The sequence below is a fragment of the Poecilia formosa genome, unplaced genomic scaffold (assembly GCF_000485575.1).
Source record: "Poecilia formosa unplaced genomic scaffold, Poecilia_formosa-5.1.2 Scaffold461, whole genome shotgun sequence".
NCBI lineage: Eukaryota > Metazoa > Chordata > Actinopteri > Cyprinodontiformes > Poeciliidae > Poecilia > Poecilia formosa.
The window spans coordinates 74,797-89,788 of NW_006800400.1; the positions used below are offsets into that span (position 1 = coordinate 74,797).

The 14,992-nt window shown below is 38.5% G+C and overlaps 1 protein-coding gene across 29 annotated transcripts in view; it reads right to left on the bottom strand.

The window, feature by feature from the left end:
• Positions 1-533: 533 nt before the first annotated feature.
• cacna1db (calcium channel, voltage-dependent, L type, alpha 1D subunit, b) overlaps positions 534-14,992 on the bottom strand; it is a 73,812-nt gene continuing 59,353 nt past the window's right edge. For 28 of the 29 annotated variants that reach the window (XM_016663995.1, XM_016663990.1, XM_016663993.1 and 25 more), the window contains 9 exons: positions 11,476-11,606; positions 9,628-9,744; positions 8,686-9,125; positions 8,306-8,332; positions 7,732-8,027; positions 7,318-7,430; positions 7,089-7,223; positions 6,266-6,451; positions 534-5,433 (listed from right to left, as the gene is read on the bottom strand). In XM_016663995.1, the coding sequence (XP_016519481.1) occupies positions 5,152-5,433; positions 6,266-6,451; positions 7,089-7,223; positions 7,318-7,430; positions 7,732-8,027; positions 8,306-8,332; positions 8,686-9,125; positions 9,628-9,744; positions 11,476-11,606 (1,727 nt within the window). In that variant the 3' untranslated portion in view covers positions 534-5,151. The remainder of the gene's footprint in view (positions 5,434-6,265; positions 6,452-7,088; positions 7,224-7,317; positions 7,431-7,731; positions 8,028-8,305; positions 8,333-8,685; positions 9,126-9,627; positions 9,745-11,475; positions 11,607-14,992) is intronic. The other variant, XM_016663991.1, reaches the window with a different exon arrangement.

The following is a 14,992-nucleotide window of genomic DNA, read 5'->3' on the forward strand; positions in this document are numbered from 1 at the left end:
AATGCTTGCCATAATATTCATCCAAGACAAAAGTAGGAAAGTGTAGCTCTTTAGCTCAAAGCTCAAGTTAAAAAGTGAAGATTTATGCCATACAAGTCGAAACTGCTTTACGTGGATGAGGAGAACGCTGTTCGCTTCCGTACAGTTCGCTCACATTTCCCGCGCTGCAGCAAAAATGCCGACTGCGTCGTTTTTCTGAGTCTCCGAAAAGTGCAAACGCATCCATTCCACATTTTTATTTCAGGTCAGAAAAAAAATATTTCCTTCCGCGATTGCCTTGAGAGATTTCCACAATGGTTGTGGCTCTTTTACCGATCATGACTCAAAAGGTCCTTTTTGTGTTTCAGGAAAATGTTTTGACATTCCTGATCCACTTTGGAAAACAATAGAAAACCCATTTAATGCTTTTCATATCTAATATCTAAAATGCAACATTTGCCCTTTAAAGTAGCCGTTCTCCTTGACTTGCTCCGGACCATTGCACAACATGCAGAGCACTTAACTGCACATTCATGTTGAGCGTTTGTTATTGTTGGTTTACCTCGACTGACCGGTAAACCTTTATGTAGTTTTTTTTTTTTGCTCCCAAGTGGCTCAGGCTCAACCAAGATGTTTTCAAACTATGCAGTAATATTAACAGCCAAATATCAAACATGGCGAATTATGTTAAAATACACCTTGTTTTTCTACACTAACAAACTTAAAAAATCCCAAGTACACGTTAAATAAACTCTATCCTTTTTATTGTTTTTGTGAATGATTATCTTGTTAAAATTTATAAATGACTGATAAGGAAAATGAAGGTTTTTAAATAACATAAATATAATAAAAGAAATAGTGCCTTTGAGATTATTATATTGTCACGTCTGTGTTAGTGTCAAAGAATTTGTGATTGAAGTTGATGCATATTTGATTATTTTTTATATCTTCACTAATGTCTTAAGTATTGAATGAAGTCAATTAATCCGTATTATAAGCTACAATGGACCTTACTTTCTACAATGACCTTTAACTGTGTTAAATTGTTTCTTTCTTAATAATGCGTACTGTGACAGCTATTGTTTACACTACAATGCACTGTTGTGCAATGATACATTAATCAACTTTTTACATTTTTTTTATGAAAGAATAAACATGTGAATCAGAAAAAGACATTTTATGTTAATATATCAAAGCTTTTCTTTATTTTACTGTTTTTCTGCATTGATTGTCAACAAGCCGTCCTGACCTTGTCCTCTTTATTCAGCAATTATTACAAAAATCAGCAGGTGCGTCGTCATTTCAGGCAAAAAATTCAAATGTACAAAACAAGGATGTTGCTTCTGTTGGTACAAAATCTAGAAGGTACTAATTATTATGCTACAAAGTAGATAAAGACAATTTTTAGAGTGTTTTATACACAAATAGGTAGAAAGCAGAAATCTTCAAGTTAGTTCTTACAAACACTATACAAATTGTTGTTTGTTTGTTTTTTACAACCTTTTACAGACTTCTGTAAAGCAGTGGCGAAGTAGAAAAAATAAAGCTGAGTTGCACAACCAAGCCTGGTGTTTTTTTGTCACTTTATCTCCTGATAAAACTAAATTGTTGACGTATTCAGACACCTGTACTATAAATTGTTTTCTTCTGTAAGTGGATGACATTTGACAATTGGACTGTGGCAGCTAATATTTTGGTTTTATTATAAAGTTATTTCTAGAAGCAGCAGTTGATTAAAAAAACTGAGTAAGGTAGAAACGGCTGCTAACGTCAGGATTATTCTCCTGTTGGTTCAAGACAAACCGACTCACGGTCTTTAAGCTCTTATCGCGTCTGTTCAAGCTCAGATGAGCAATGACACATGACGATATTTAATTTTCCAAACAGTTTGCTTGTCTGTACTGCTCAAGAATGTGTTAACATAATCCTAAAAAATGAAAGACATCATGAATAAGTTGTAGTTTCTGACTAATGATTCAAGAAGGGATTGTTTTTGTACTTAAAATAACTCAATAGTGTATCTTAGGTAAGCAAAGTTGCCTTTAAAAATGTCTTTTTGTAGAAAGATGTTTTAATATTCAATGGTAACATTAAAATGTCCCCACTATCAGGATAAGGGTAATAACAGTGACTTAAGTATCCTCAGTACTTGGATACTTAAGTCACTGCTAAATCTTGAATTGAATACGTGATCAACACCATAAAAAAAAGTGAGGCGATCAGGATTCCAATGAATCAATGAGTATAAATGGATTAGTCAAAGTCCGGAAGTCAAGTTGATTGAAATGCTTTCAGGACCTTATAGAAGTTATTGCATAATTTGATTTCTGCAAATATTGATGGGCTTAATCAGTCATGTAATGGAGAGTGGCCAAAACTCCTAAAGATTGTAAAAAATCTTAAAAAGAAGATGCAGAAATACAAGTTATTACAGCTACATGTCATCCTATTTGTTTCACACTGACATTTGCAACACAGTAAAAGTCTTAGTTAGATAAATAACATTAAGGTTCATTGTTGCATGTGTTGCTTTCATCTGAAGATTTAACTGAAACATGTGGACCAGGTGAGGTCACTAAATATTAGTTAAATTACTTTTTAATCTCAACTGTCTCTGTGTTGTTTTCCCCCATTACTGCTATCCAATCAGACAAAAAAATCATGTCTTAATCCACCCAAATAGTTTTAAAATTAGTTTCAATTTTAATGTGGTTATGAAATACGTAAGTCCCCGTTGCTTACGTGTGTGTGTCTCCTGTGTGTAGCTGCGCACAGCAATCCCTTTTTGTTTTGGTCGTATCAGTAAAGAAGCCCTTTGATTGCACACGTTGCCATCCCACAGTCCAGAGCCGATAGCCGCAAATTGACCTGAAGTTATTGTAGTTTGGCAGTGCGTAGCGGAACATGCTGGCCTCACGTCACGCTGGAGCTGTGTGGTTCTCTTCTCTCTTCACAGATGTGTTTGTATGTGAAACTGTCTTTAGGAAAAAGCTTCACAGAGAACATGCCAGGGCTGAGATAGACGGATGAGCTCACCCCCAGAAAATGTTCAACACGGAGACAGATTTGTTATGCGTGTGCTTCATCGCATGTGAGAGCTATTCCACCCGTTTTCACAGCTGGTCAACAACCTGACTCCTATTTAAAAAAAAAAAAAAGTACAGTGTGTGAAACAGCGTTGAAGTGAAACTTTTGCAACCGTGGAGGCGATCCTGAATTGTTCCCGGTTAAAAATAGGTGAGAGTAAAAGAGTCGCATGCCTCTAGATCTGGTAAAATGGTTTACGTTTAAACCTTTTCTCATAATAAACTCAACTCCATCCTTTGGGATGACTTCTGGGAAATTGACAAATTGCATATTTTAGAACATGGGAGATGGCGAAAGTTTCATGATTTTTGTTTGGCTTTCCACACCAATCAGCATAAAGGTCGGGCAGGAAAGCACATACAGCGGAAGGATATGCCTGAGGACAAAGTCATTAATTATTGATATGTAATTTCCTCTTCAAATAAAAAATAAAAGAGAACAACGTTTAACCCTGAACTTTTAACCCTCAGCAGCTTGATTTTAATATAGAGTCCTTAGCAAAAGCATACATGCCCCTTAAACCTTTTCACAATTTGTCACATTACAACCACTGACAGGTTCTACAGGGATATTATGTAAAGTAACGCATAAAAATGAATTTTTCTGTTGTAAATACAGCTGCTGCACTTCACTTCCTTCAAGTTTGTACGTATAGAAACTGAAATACGCCTTTTGTCTTCACCTCCAAGATACGTCAAGCTCATTAAAGCTGGGGCTACTCTGAACATGAATATTATGTCATTGTAGCACATAAATATGCTTTGATCTAAGTCATTGCTTATTTAGTGGGTTTAACTGTATTATTTTGGCAACATTTGATGTCCATGTCATGATTTTATGTCTCTGTCAGACACACTAAAGTTTTTTTCCCAAGAGGAATAACTTTCAGTTGCGCAAACATTCACATTAATTGAAACCGTCACATTCAATGAAACCATCAATTAATGTGACGGTTTCACATTCAGATCCGCCTCACGATTCTTTTTCCACCCTGCGGTTTCTACTGCCTGCTGGCAGAGCCTTGACTCTGACCTGTTCATTAGTCATTATAAGATCTCATTATAAGATCTCATTTTAAATAAACCTGACTGATTTTCACCTAACACTGCTTGACAAATAAATTTTTTCCACAATTGGTCAACCCATTAACTGGAGGCAACCTGTTTTACTTGATTTTATTTAGGGTGTCAATGTAAAAGGGGTGGAAATCGAAAGCACAAAATACTTGTAAATGACAAAAACAATTTTTTTCCCCTTCCTTTTTCCAAATAAGCACTGTTTTGTTAGTCTATCAAGTAAAATCACAGTAAACTACACTGAGGTATGTGGTTCTAATGTGGTTCTAATGTGGTTCTAATGTGACCAAATATGGAAAAGGTGAAAGAGGCGTGGCGACTTTCACAAGGCACCATCTCAGCTGCTCCTGCTTTGGTTCCATCTAATTCAGATAAGCAAACAAAAATATATGTTTTCATCAGTTCTGACCAATGAGGGGTAAAATCACACATTTCATCCACATAAAATGCAACTAATTGCAGGAATCCTTGGAAAACCAGTTTTTGACATCTGAACTGTGAACCAGGCAGAAAGATTTAGAAACGCTCCGCCGTCTAAAACTATTTACACAGCAATAGAATAGAAGTCTAATTCATTTGCCTGCTTGTGTGTGCAGGTGGTGAGTGGTGGCACATTTGTTTTTGTTGTGTTGGCTCCTCATGTAGTAAACTATGTGATTTATGGCCTTGTGTAATCCTCACTAAAGCCGAGTTATGTCATCCTGAAGATCTGAAGTTTTGTCCAACTGATGTCAGTTAAGATATACAACATAACTTTTAACGGCTGGCCTGCCTTCTGGGAAGCTGGCGTGTAGATTCATGTCTCCTGATTTCAATTACAGCAGGTTTTTTTTTTTGTTTTTCTATAACCATGTGTCCACTTTAGCTGCAATCTACTAAGCAGAAAAAGAAAACAAGGCACTTTGCTCTCACGTTTATCCCTGTTTCTAATTTTCTGTTCTCCGCAGGGCCTGCTGAGACATTCCCCATACGTTCAATGAAACTAGACAGAGTCTGCGGTGAGTCGCTGCTATAGAGAAGTGATGCATATCATCTCGTCCGTTAGGTCCTCCTCACACTTCACGGCCACGTACTGCTCCTCGTCGCTGTAGTCCCTCTGGTGTGGCGAGTCGGAGCCGACGCTTTCCGTCCCCGCCACTTCGTCGTTACCCATGCTGCCATTCAGCAGATTGCTGGCAGCGCTCTCCATCTCGTCGATGGTCAACTCGCAGGCGTCTGCGATCTCGTGTTTGGCCGCTGTCACAAACTTGGGGTCCCTGGCGTATTTCCCGAGACCTTCAGAGATCAGGACCTGAGAGGGATGCGAGAGAAAAGGAAGATCGTGATAATAATATTAAAACAGATAAAAAAATTTTATATAAAATCAGATCAGAAGGCGAGAATGTGTGAAAGCAGCTAAGGCAAACCAAAATGGTGGAACTAATTAAATGGCTGAATTGTCAAGATTACCGAGGACGACAGCTGATTGTTGGATGGACAGAATGCAAAGATGAGAAACTCATAAGAACCAGCAGCCATTTTTGTCATTTTATGTAATAAATTATCCTTCAGTAACAATTAAACCATGACAGGATAATGACAGTAACTCTGCTTTAGGATGTAGATACAAAAACCTGTAAGTTTTCATAACTACATGGTCCAAATTGACATTTTTAGCAATTTTATAATCTAGAAGCAGCAATTGATTAAAAAAACCCCGAATAAGGTAGAAACAGCTGCTAACGTCCTGGGATGGGCTGGTGACCCAACACACCTCACTACTGTAGGACGGGTTTGGAAAGAGGATGAATGAACTGCAGCTATTTAAGTAAATATTTACCTATAAGTAGGTATGAGATTTGACCAGGCCGTTCTAACACATGGATATGCTTCCATGCCTTTTGTCAATCTGGATGGATGTTTAGGGTTTCTGTCCTGCTGGAAGGTGGACCAGACTGACACATTTTAGACTCTGACAGATTTTATTCTAGCATTGTCCTGAATTTAGCTCCATCCATTTTTCAGTCAACTCAAGGAAGGCATGATGCTGCCACCACTGTCCTTCACTAAAGGGAAAGTGTGTTTTCAAGTCACCTGCTGACCTGCCCCGAAGCTGAGCAACATTAAGTTACTGATTTACTCACAGCCTCCACCAGACTGCTGGCGCTGCCTCTGTTTTGCAGGAAGTGTGAGCTGCTTTCTGCAGGTAGCTGCAGCCGTGACGGTGAGTGGCTGTGGCTGGGCAGGCCGTCCTGGCAGTCGGTGTACCAAGAACTCCTCTTCACGGCCCCAGGGATGCTGCCCACACTGCCAGTGCTGCGCCAGTCCACCTGCACACACACACACTACACACTTTAGCCTTTACGAAAACCGCGAGACGACCGCAGGGATTGGGTTTTTCTTTTAGCAACAGCCAAAAACATAAGTTAATAACATTATTTGGTTTCAATGTATGAATAAAGAAGTGATGAGCTTTTGTTACATTTTAAATTTCTAAAACTCATGAGTTCCCTGGCTGTTTTTAAGGCATTGTTTTCAGGGTATCCACAGGTTTTAGCATGTCAAATCTAAGACTTTTAAAGACCTTTTTAATGCCATCTTAAATTAAATTTAAGACCTAATAGAACTATAAATCTAGGGACTGATCAAGCGTAGCAAAAAGTGTGGAATTTCCTGGGTTTGTGGCTCTTGGCAGCACTTTTTGTGCTTCTCACACTGCATGCTGCGCCATACAAAAATTCACAATAGACAGAAAAAAGCTAGCTAGCTAGCAAGGGTGCATTAGCAGCTAGATGCTGGCAGCCTCATCCACCTCAAATCACAGAACGCAATAGGGACGACACAAGGCTGGCAGGAAATCCCATGTATGAGATGGAAAAGTCCCAGACTTTTTAGACGTGTGTGGGTCCCCGATTTTAATATTCCATTTCCACAGCGATGCAGACGGTCGATCAGCGTCAATCAGACCTGTATGAGCGGAGTGTAGCAGGGGCCACAGTCACGGCTGATGGGGGAGGCGGGAGGCGTGGCCCACGAGCGTAGCGACCTGGTGGGAGACAGACGTGGGATCCTGGTGGCGTCCAGACCGGCTACCGCCATCACCTGAACGGGAGAGAGGAGACAAAACAGGTTTCTGTTGGGGCATCGGCCACATTTCACTCGTTTCCAACTCCTCACGCTACAGGCGCAGGCGTACCTGCTGCTGCATCAGGTGCAGTGGAAGAGCTGTGCATGACGGAGATGGAGGAGCTTCATCTATGCTACTTCTTCTGCGAAGACACTCAAAGCTGAATGTTGGTGTATTGCAGGCTTAGAGGAAGCAAGAAGTGAAACAGACTCAGGGTTTTTGTGGCTGAGATACTCAAGAAACATATTATTTGTTTTATAATGTCAAATGAAAAACAGGAAACAAGCAAGATTTCATACACAGAAGAGTCAAATCAAATATAACATATGCACTGCAATTTACTATGAATTATTTAAAAATATATAAATTTAATAATATTAAGGTATGTTGAGTCAAACGTTTCAGTATTTGCAGATCTGAAAAAAATTCAATCACTCAAGCAATTTAATGATAAAAGCAACATGAAAGAGAGAGCAGCTGAACCTTGGGGGGATGGCAAAAACCATCTCCTGGGCGACCGCCAATCCTCCTGGCATATCGGCTGCTTGTCGTCGTCACAGTAACCTTCGGACTCGCAGTCGTCCCTGAAACGGTCCAAATCTCCGTCTGCAGCGTCGTGGAAGTCCGACTTGGATAACCTGTCCTTGGTAAGCATGATGTCGTCTTCGTGAAACTCCTCCCCGCTGAAGTATTCCCCAGACTCCCGCTCTTCATCGCTGTCCCTGCCACCTGGCTCCTCTCGGCGAATGGTCGGGTGAAGCGCTCCACCATTTTTTGACCTGTTAGCAAAATCACACAGACGTATTGTAATTTTGGTTATTTTAAATTCCATTTCCAGTTTGTCATTTGATTAATGCTTCTTAGAATCTTTTATCGAGAGAGTAGTATCTATCTCTGGCTTACAGCCCCTCTGCACAAAGCAAACACTGTAGGACAAGAGGCTAGATTGAGAGAGATTTTATCAGCACGACTCCAAATTGAACCAAAACAGATTCGGCATCAAAAGCTGTGAAGCTGTAAGTTGTATGTCATTTCAGTGGCTGCATTGGTTACATACCTAATATAGGCCTCATAGTAGCGCGTCCTGATTTATGTAATGAAGGACGAGGCGATTCAGGCAGAGATGAATGAGATGAATAAGCAGAGCAATGGAAACAAGAGAAAATTTTAAAGTTTTATATTTTTTTTCAACAGATTCAATTCTGGATTTTTGCACAGGAACTGCAGTCCGTCTTTGGCAGGTACCTGGACGATCGCACGATCAGAAGAATTCACTTTGCAGAATAAACTGGTCATAATATTTGACTTGTTAGATGTATTTTTCAGTTGAGATCAAAATAGTAGTTTTATAAAACTTAATGATGTTGGACTGCTACCATTTTAACCGAAGCTGTGAATGCAGGCCAACTAAAACAGGATGTGGTTTCTGTAACCCACCTTGTGGAGTGGGACTTCCACTGCTTGTCATGCAGGCCCCTGCTGTAAGACGTCGATGACTTATTTCTTGCTGAAGACGGGCGGCACCTCTGCAATAAACACTTCTGCTGCCTCCCAGAGGACATCAAGAGAAGCGAGGGCACGTTGGCGTTGTTGAGGTTGGCGTTGGAGGGTATCGGGGACTGAGGGGAGGTGGAGTTACAGTGAGGGTAATCGTACAGATGAGGGGAAGGATGATGGTTGTAGTGGATGGGTGAGGAGTTCATCTCCGTCTCTCCTTCCTTGTCGCTGCTGCTGGCTCTCCTGCAAATCTGAGTGGGCGCGGCAGAGGGAGTGCAGTAGATGGGCAGGATCTGTAGGGGGCGCTGTGTGACGGTAGTGGGCTGGGGATGATCCATGCCAACGTGGTTCATGTGATTCCCAAAAAGGCCGCCGTTGCGCTTTGAGAAGATAACAGACATTAACAAAAAAAAACAAAGACCAACAAACCAGATTATATGATTATAAATTGACTAATCAACTTTTTCTATTTTGAACAGTCTCAACCAACCATCTTATTTTTTTTACAATCAAAGTGTACATTAAAACATTAAAGGAGACCTATTATGCTTCCTTGAACAAGTTAGCATATGGGCTGCACAAAACATATTCATTACATTTTTTTGCAAAAAAAATCCTGAGGAGAAATGAGGAGAAATCAGTTTGAGCTTCTTTAGGAATGAGCTATTCTAGGTTTACGTCATACATATGCAAATAAGTGCTGTTGGCCACGCCCCCCAATTTAATGTTTTAAATGTGAAAATGACTTCAAGCAAATGCACACTTGCAGAATAAAGCACCTTTGAAAAACAACTGGATGATTGTTTTGGCACTTGGACTGTTTCTACAAGGAGAAAGTAAAAGCAAATGGAAGTACATAAACTTTTCTTTTTTTTTTTTTACCCGATAAATCTCCTCTTCTTCCTCTCCCGTTCCATCTACAAGCCCCTCCTCCTGTAGGTCACATGATATGGCTCGGCGAATTTCTGGTCCAATGTCATGAAGGGTGCGCAAGCCGGCCTGCAAAGTAAGAACAACTCTAAGGTGTGAGAATTATGAATGTAGGGACTAAAACGTGGATTTAAATGAAATCTAAGGAATAGCTTTATAGTTGGGGTGAGTACTATAACTTTAAGGTTATGTAAAAGTTAAACCTGACTTTACAGAATCACTTTAGAAGCTTAGGATGTAACAAGCCAAAAATTACTTTGACAAAAACAGGAAAAAGACATTCTTGTGTGGGTGTGTTTGTTCATCATGGAAAATACTTAGTGTTGATACTTGGAAACACTGCCTGTTTCCTCAGATGTGGCAATGTATTCATTGTCAATGTCAATGTCAAATTTATTTATATAGCACTTTAAAACAGGCATAAAACTGCACCAAAGTGCTGTACAAGAACGACAACACAAATTACAAAACAGAGTAAAAACAATACATCAATTAAATGCCAAAGAGTAAAAATGAGTTTTAAGAAGTGATTTAAAATGATCCAGGCTGTGGGCAGATCTAATCTGGAAAGGTAAGTTATTCCATAAGACAGGAGCAGCTACAGAAAAAGCTCGATCTCCTTTCCTCTTAAGTCGAGTCCGAGGAACCGTCAGTAATAACTGATTATTTGATCGTAAAGTTCTGGACACAGACCGGAAATTTAAAAGATAAGGGGGGCCTAACCCATTTAAAACTTTATAAGTTAACAAAAGAATCTTAAAATTCATTGAGATACTTTATTGTTATTACCACCTTCCCCATCAATTAATCTGAGGGATTCACAGCATTACTTTTCCAAAGTACAGCCTTATAAACTAATTTAATTGTAAGATTTTATTACTTTTCTCCTTTTAAGGATAGCATAAAAAGTTATGCGTTACTAAAAAGCATTTTTTCTAGACTATTAAATAAGAAAATCAAAAAATTTAGAAAATTGTATGCCTTTTTTAAAATAATAATAAATAATAAGGCAAACATCCACGACTGTTTATGTTTTGGCTATACAAAGATTTGAAAGAAATGTACTGTTTTGTCATTTTAATTAAAATAGTTCACGTTTAGTTTATCATTAAGCAAATAAAAATACAAACAAAAAGAAATCACAATAAATACGTTTCTGTATAATTTAAAATAATAACTTTGTGACCCACAGAAAAAACACCAAACTAAACACACCAAAACTACAAAGCAGGACACATGATTGTCAGTCATTATTGGGTTTTATAGCCCATTGTTCCAAGGAATCCCAAAGCTGTGCAGCTGATCACTGACAGGGAAAGAGTTTCTCCATCGTGAGAACATATGGTGGTGATTAGGGTTCCTCAGAAGCCTCAGATTTATTTTTTTTTCTCGTTGTCACCCTATGTTCAAAAGTTCCTTCTAATCCGCATCAGCAAAAGCAAAAACAAACAAATCTTCTGTTGTAGAGACCAAGCATGTGTCATGTTCAGTCAATCACACCCTGGTTACCACAGAATAAGCTTAGTGTAGAGTATTTTTTCTTCTTGAGAAAATAAATTGAAGAAATTACTTTAATGCTCTAAAAATGTTTGTTTCACCCGAGCAATTAAAGCAAAATTAAAAATTATTAAAACAAAAACGTATAACTCCACATTTAAATGTACAAAAAACTCCTTAAATGGGTAATTTAAAAAGGCATTACATTTAAGAACTCAATTAAATAATATACATTTCTTTAATTATTTGATTTATTTAGGCCCCATCTGCAAAGAGTTCGAGATACAAATGGTTTTTACTCACCTGTAAGGCCAGAGTGGTGTTCTCCCAAGACCTCCTTCCCACCAGACCTTGCTCTTTGCGCCTCTTGAATTTTCTGAAGTAGTCCTGTATCAGGAAGGTGGCATAGAACTTCCCCACTGTTACCTCGTCATCTAAGTGAACAGACCAAACACACCAGAAGCCTCCCACGTCAGGACCCAAACACTTCAGCGCTGCTGATGTTCTGCTGTAAGCCGAGCCGATTCCAAACACACCACATTCAAAAATACCCTGGAGCCTGTTAGGGTTGTTTTCAGGGGGATCTAACGCATTACAATCTGGCCAACTATGAGTATTTTATCATAAAATAAAGTCTGTTGAGACTAAAATCAACTCTTAAATGATGCTTGACTGATAAGACAGTTGCTCACCAATACAACTGTAAAGGTTTTGTTACAAATACAACCTCAAAAATCAGAAAAAAAAAGTTTGAACAGCATGAAAAGTGTCCAAAAAAAGAGAAAACTCTTAGAATGCAATTAAACTTAAAGTTACATTTTGCAGGTGAGTCCACCTCTTGTACTCTCTTTTTCTTAGCAGTTTTTGTAGCGTTAGTCATGTATGCAGAATACCATTTGTCTGATTTGTTAGAAACAATAAACATCCAAAGTGGGATATGTGAACATAATTTGGTATTAGACATTGGCTTGTGCCCTGAGCTGATCGTTTTTCAAATGCCTCAGTGTGTTTGAAGTGTGTTTCTAGATGCTGAGGAGCAGAAATACAGGGTACAAATGCCTGAATGTGTGTCTAAAGTTAGAGCCATGTGTAGGGGAATGCCAAATATGGTCGTGTGTTGGTTCGGTCTGGAATCCAATAGTTTGTGTTTAAAGATCAACAGGAATCCTTAAACATTTCGCGTAAGATCAGTGCAGGGGTCTGTAATTTTTTTATATGTGACTAGCTGAAGTAAAATCCTGCTTAGAGAAGTTTGTGTCCACGGTCTTTACTTGATGTATTCTCACATCAACAGTTTGAAGCAGACAAACCATCACACATGCAAAACATCGATCTGATTTTAAAAACACAAATTCTCCCCAAACATTTTGCACGACCGACGACACGCTTCGCTCGGAAGTGTCTCCTGAGGAAATACATAGGGACCTGTGTCTAGTGGTGTCCGGCTGACACTTAAAGACGGGGTTTGTCTGTAATAAAATATGATGCGTTTAGAAATGCTAGCAGATTTTAGGCAAAGTTAGATTTAAAATGAAGGTTCAGACACATTGAAGAATGTACCCAGAGACTGATGCTTACAATTATTAATGCTAACATTAAGCAATAATTCAGTTTGTTTTTCCAGAACAGCTTAAAAATCCCAATTTAGTAAACGTTTTGTGTTTGTTTAAAAGTATCAGTAAAAGCTGGTATGACTGCTCTCGCAAGCAGATGTAAGGTGCTGTTAATTGCAGTTCTTAAAAATAAATTAGGATCAATTATATCCTCTTGCAGTAGGCCAGATCTTTACAAAAAATTTAAGATTAGAGACCAATTTACGTCCTCTAATCTGGCCGTAAATTTCCAGTTTACGGAAATTGCCCGTAAATTGCCCGTAAATTGCCCTTTTTCTTAGCAGAAATACACTTCATCATCTCTGAACTATTTAATATTATTAAACACCATAAACGGGAAACATTTTAGATCCATTCAAATTGTTTTGTACGACTTTGTCCAGTTTTTGTCTTCAAAACTATTTGCACTCTAAAGTTCTGTCTGAAGTGAATCCACATTTGTGCTTTGCCGTTTTTCAGACTCACGCAACTTTTTCTAACTTTTTCAGAACATTTGGGGTTGTGCAAAAATGTTTAAACCTGTTTCCAAAGTACTGAACTTATTCATTGTGTATAAAACATTACGGGAGGATAAGAAGACCGATCTTTGTGGACAATTTCACCTGTCAATCGAGATATCATGTCTGGAACAGTCTGTTGAGAAGAGATTTACTGTGTTTATACAAAGGAAGATCTAATAATTCACAAATGCATTCTAAAACTTTCCTGTTGCTTCATGTCATAGAAAAAGACAATTTGTACGTCATCACCTTTAGAGAAAGAAAAGTCAATGTTTTCCTTTCTTCTTTTACATTTTTTGGAGCAATGTAATCTGCAGCAGGAAGTGCATGCGACAGCAGAGTACGGGGAAATCAGAGTCAGATCTACACTATCGATCACGAGGGTTCGCAGAATGAACAAAGGATGTTCACCCAGGAGGAAGCCGTGACTACAAGCTCGTTCTACCTGCCATGCAGGGAGGCTCATCGGGTATGAGTCTGATTCCTCAGATAAGCTGTTGCTAAAGCAGAATGGGGAGCAGAGCAGAAAAACAAAACAGCTGAATCATGGTGAGTGGTAGAGTTCCCTGCAAAAGTTATCACCTTTCTTTGACCCTCTTGTTGCCAAAATGGGGTCAAGCAAAGGTGGTACATGGAAGTGGACGCTTTAGGATGGAAGTGTTTCTTACTTGAATAGCTTAAGAAGAAAAAGCATCTCTACCTCACCTGAAACAGCCAGAGAGAAACTTCAAGAGGCTCTACTCAGAAAAAGAACCAATTAACCATTAATTTATACTTAAGCCTTATCTTAAGAAAAAATATCAGTAGTATTTCAATTAGATATTTTTGTTTAATATGTGCTTTAAATTTTAGTTACTCATTAAATTCATAGTGAGAAGAGTACATAAGTGGCCATGGGTTCCTTTTCTGTACAGAGCTTGTTGAAGTTGTTTTTAAAAAAAGAGGTATCACTAGTTTCATGCCACCAGACCAAAGCAGAACCACTCCAGAGAGCTCAGGACGGCAGAAAGAGAAGAAAAACAATGCCAGCAACTGAAAGCGGAGAAAGCTGTGGAAGAGAGACGCTTTGCAAAAAAAAAAAAAAAATTGCATAAGCAAAAAGAAAGAATGATTCACAAATTAAACCACAAAAACATGCAGCGTAACTGATTCTGACTAACTAAAGCAAACAAAGTGTGGAAGCTGCAAAAACTACTCAGACACAGGAAATCACTTTAAGCAGAATAACAAACATGGAGAAGTTGCAGACACAGCAGGTTTCTAACAGCAACCATTTAAGAAACGAGCTGCTGTAAACAACAAATGAAACTTTAACTTTTTAGGACTGAATTGTAAATGCCCAGAATTGACAAGGCAAGCGGTCAAATAAACTATTAGGACTATGAGTTTAAAAATGTGTCGTTTCTCTGCAACACACAAAGATCTGTTAAATAGTTATTACTGGAGGTATGTTTCTTGAGCATGTATTGAGTCAAATAGATAATCAACAATAAATTTTAACAAGTGACCCAAATTTTATTTTAAAAACTAGCATATGAAAGTTGTTTGCTTCTGTTTCTTTTAATCATATTGTGTAATATTTGTTACCCCCCATTCAATGAATGTAATTTTTGTTCCTAACAAATACTCTGTCTATATAAATTTTCTTTTAGACCGCATTTCACACATTTGTACGTTTTTACGTGACTGGGTCTCAGAAAGCGTTTT